The sequence below is a fragment of the Diorhabda carinulata genome, chromosome 3 (genome assembly GCF_026250575.1).
Source record: "Diorhabda carinulata isolate Delta chromosome 3, icDioCari1.1, whole genome shotgun sequence".
In the NCBI taxonomy this organism is placed as follows: domain Eukaryota; kingdom Metazoa; phylum Arthropoda; class Insecta; order Coleoptera; family Chrysomelidae; genus Diorhabda; species Diorhabda carinulata.
Window position 1 is genome coordinate 13,234,574 of NC_079462.1, and position 3,790 is coordinate 13,238,363.

The 3,790-nt window shown below is 34.8% G+C and overlaps 1 protein-coding gene across 1 annotated transcript; it reads left to right on the forward strand.

Moving 5' to 3' along the window:
- The first annotated feature begins 2,353 nt into the window (after positions 1–2,353).
- On the forward strand, positions 2,354–2,977 carry LOC130891393 (dynein light chain Tctex-type). Its single transcript, XM_057796112.1, has one exon. The coding sequence runs from the start codon at positions 2,500–2,502 to the stop codon at positions 2,860–2,862; it is 363 nt and encodes a 120-aa protein (XP_057652095.1). The 5' UTR covers positions 2,354–2,499; the 3' UTR covers positions 2,863–2,977.
- The last annotated feature ends 813 nt before the right edge of the window (positions 2,978–3,790 follow it).

Sequence of the window (3,790 nt, forward strand, 5' to 3'; positions counted from 1 at the left end):
CATTACCAAGCCCTAAACTTGATTGGAGGCTGAAAATTGTCTTTGCTTTACCAGCCTTTGCCACTGAAGCTTGCAAATTTGATTTATATGGCGAGCTGGTTATCACTGCTGATGATGTAGCTTTTCTGCTTCTTTTTGACATTCTTCTTTTCGGCTGCGGAGGCGGAGAAATTTCGAAGGGAGTTATCAAGTTTTGTTTGGAATTCTTTCTGTCTGGTGTCGAGGCATGCCCGGTGTCTGGTCTTGAACTAGGTCCGGCTTCTGCTAAGTCGACATCGCTAATATGAAATCTGCCAGTGCGGAATTCTTTTCCTAATTCCTTTTCAGATATAGAAGAAGGATATACGTCGTATGTAGGTCTTTTGGTAGTTGTGCTGTTGCGACCGTTGGGCAATGCTTCTGGCTCAGCAGCGATGAAGTCTGCTTCAGAGAAAATATTTCTGTTACAAGGAAAGATCCCTGGGAGAAACCATTTATTGCTATACTTGCAGTCTGGCATTTAACATAGGCATTTCCAAAAAGCTCTGCTATATCGTAGTGTCCTAAACGACGTTCGTTCTGGCGCAGCCACATTCGCTTCTCCTCGCTGTAATGAGTTTTCAAGGCTCCCATGAAAGTCTTGTCCAATGGTTGTAGCTTGTGTGTAGAGTGAGGAGGCAGGCACACAATAGTGACTTGGTTTTCTCGAGCCAGCTCAATAATTTACAAGTTTCTTGTGTGAGAATAGTGGTTGTCTAGCAACAACAAAACAGGAGATTCTTCCAAATGCCTAGTATGTTTGAACCAGTCTGTAAATAAATTGCCTTGTACCCATCCTGAAGGATGATACTTTCCTATAGATCCAATTGGTGCACCTCTCATTAAAGCGTCTGTCATATTTTTGCGCGGAAAAATTAACATAAGGGGAACAAATGTACCTCCAGCACTCATAGCGCAAATAACTGTCATCAGGAACCCCTTTCTGCAGCTGTGAGTGCTCCAATCTGGCATTGGTCTTTGAGCCCTACGATTTGCGGAATTTTGCTTTGAACTATCGACAGTCCTGTTTCGTCTACATTGTAGACACGATCAGCAGCATATTTCTTCTTATCATATTCTACTTCCAGCATTTCAAAAAAGTTGTTTACAGATTCACGATTAAAACCACTTACCCTCGCATATGACGCAACAACTTGTTCCGCCGGAAAATCGGCTTCACCTCTGAAGAGTTGTTTTCATGCTAGCTTCACGAAATCGGACTATGGTAGGTAATACCCGGTTCCGTATTTCCGCCATATATGGGGTTCCATATTAGCAACAGCACATAAGTAAGTGAAAAAAATTCTTACTTCTATAACCTGTGAAAGTATTATAAATTTAACTGCCACATATCACTACCAACACACAATATTGGTGACGGACAAAGGGAGACCCGAAAAACTCACTTATAACTAATATAAACTATGCAATCATTCGGCCATTTAAAAAATTGCGTTTTCGTTTGTTCGCGTAACCTCAAATTATTCAACTATAAGCAAGCCGTTGGATTTGTAGATTCTTGTGATTCTTGTGTGGCTTCGCCCGTGGATGAGTATCACGCTTTTGTTTCTGAACACTAGATGCCGCTTTAAGCTCCAATTTTATTATGGGGTTCCATATTACCAACAGGGTTCCATAATATCACCTTCTCCTCTAAATAAAAACTAAGCTAACCATGTGCGAATTTTCTATATAATTAATCAGGGTCTTTCCAATCCAAAATACTGCCTTATTAGGCAATATAAAAAAACAGTTGATCTACGTAAAACTGGCAGCCATTGGGTGAACAATTGGTTTTGTCGTATTTTTCCCTTTTTAGCTTTTCATGTGGTGAGAGTGGTTTAGTATCGTTATTATATTTCATGGTGTTAGAAGGACTCCATAGATACTTTTTAAATCTGTTTCAGTAAAACCAACGCATCTGAAACTTTTTGGACTTCCAATTCCATTATTGCGTCAAACATGAGTAAGTTGCAAAGTGATAACACTGATGATAGTTAACCCCTTTTTATTAGATAAAAAAAACTTTAGTCAGAATCTTGCTAACTTTTCACGAGTTTGTAATATAGATGCTCAATCGCATTGGCAAGAAAAATGTAAAATATTCCCAGGCGAACAACCATGAGAATTTAAAGTATTTAAAATAGGTGTAGTTCTACAAAGTAAGCAATTACTTCTGATCATTAAAGAAAAAAAAAGTCAAATCAACGTAGTGACCAGTATATTTAGACACGTATCAACATTGTAGCGTCAATTCGTGACGTCAATATCACTGGCCAGTGTACTGATGTACATTCCGAAATTCAGACTATGTGATTCATTATTGCGTGTCACTTGTCAAACAAAATAATCAAGTTGAAGTTTCGGCAAAAATTATTGATTTCATTAATAAATTTAATATACCAAATTAAAGTGTACTTAATCGAATAATAGGAGGAGTCATCTCTTTCGCCATTGATCATACCCAAATTTTACATATAAATGGAGAAGTCTCCTCAAGAACTGGTAGACCAAGATCTACAAGAGGAAGGTCAATTTGTTGTTGACGACGTGAGTAAGATTATTAAAGATGCAATTGAAACAGTCATAGGTGGAAACGGATATCAACAAAATAAGGTAAACAACTGGACGACTGAGGTGGTTGAATCCTGCACATCAGAATTAACGAAACTTATGAAACCTTACAAATATATTGTGACATGCACCATAATGCAGAAGAATGGAGCGGGTTTACACACAGCCAGTTCATGTTACTGGGACAATAATACTGATGGTAGTTGTACTGTCCGTTGGGAAAACAAAACCATGTTTTGCATAGTATCAGTTTATGGACTTGCTATATAATGTGTGACTTGACTCTACTAGAAATGTTTTGCCTTAATACAGTATCTACATTATTTATAACTTAAGTTTTTATTATTCTAGTTACTAATTATAGTATGAGTTTCTTTGTTATGCATATTGGTTTTTTATCTTTGAACCTTCACAAATTAAAATTCAGTACTCAAATCATATAGATCATTATTTGAAATATACTAAAGAATATGTATTTTTTGTTATAGTTTTGGTATATGCATTACTGAATTTCAGAATATATTGTCAATACATTCAGCTCATATTAAGAGAACAAGTTTGATTGAATTTTATTTGAAGTTTATTTTTAGTTTCCAAAAAAGCAGCAGATACGTTTTGAGTGGGAGAAATATTGAATGAAATATGTCGATTTTGCAGATTCAATAATATTTTCGTAATTTTCTTATAAAAAAAGCAATGGCATCTTTTTTAAAAATGACCTAACTTTTAATTACTTTTGTATGCTTGTTTATTTGAAATAATAATCATATTATTTTAATTATATCAACTAGTAAACATTTAATATATAAATCATTTTCTTATGTTTAAAGAATAATGGAATTGGCTTCTTTGATGTTTGATGAATACAAAAAATTTTAACAAACAATAAACTAAAATTTATGTTACTATTTATCAATTTGGTGAACTGTGACAGAAAGTAATCTGGATCATATTCACTGTCATTTGGAAACTAAACAAAATAGTCATAGCTATTATAGGATCCTTTTACTCCTCTTATAATTTCGCTCTTTATGATTAATTCTCATAGGATTATAGTTTTTGTACTTTCTTGGCTTTTTGGCATCTTAGTAGCTTAGTGATATTAATTCATTCCAAAAACCATGTTTGTTGATAAATCTCTAATGATTGCTGAATATTGATCAATAAAATTTCAAATTCAGGTTTATAATCTATAAAA

Coding starts and splice junctions, on each gene's coding strand:
- LOC130891393 (XM_057796112.1), top strand. CDS start 2,500: ATGGAGAAGTCTCCTCAAGAACTGGTAGACCAAGATCTACAAGAGGAA.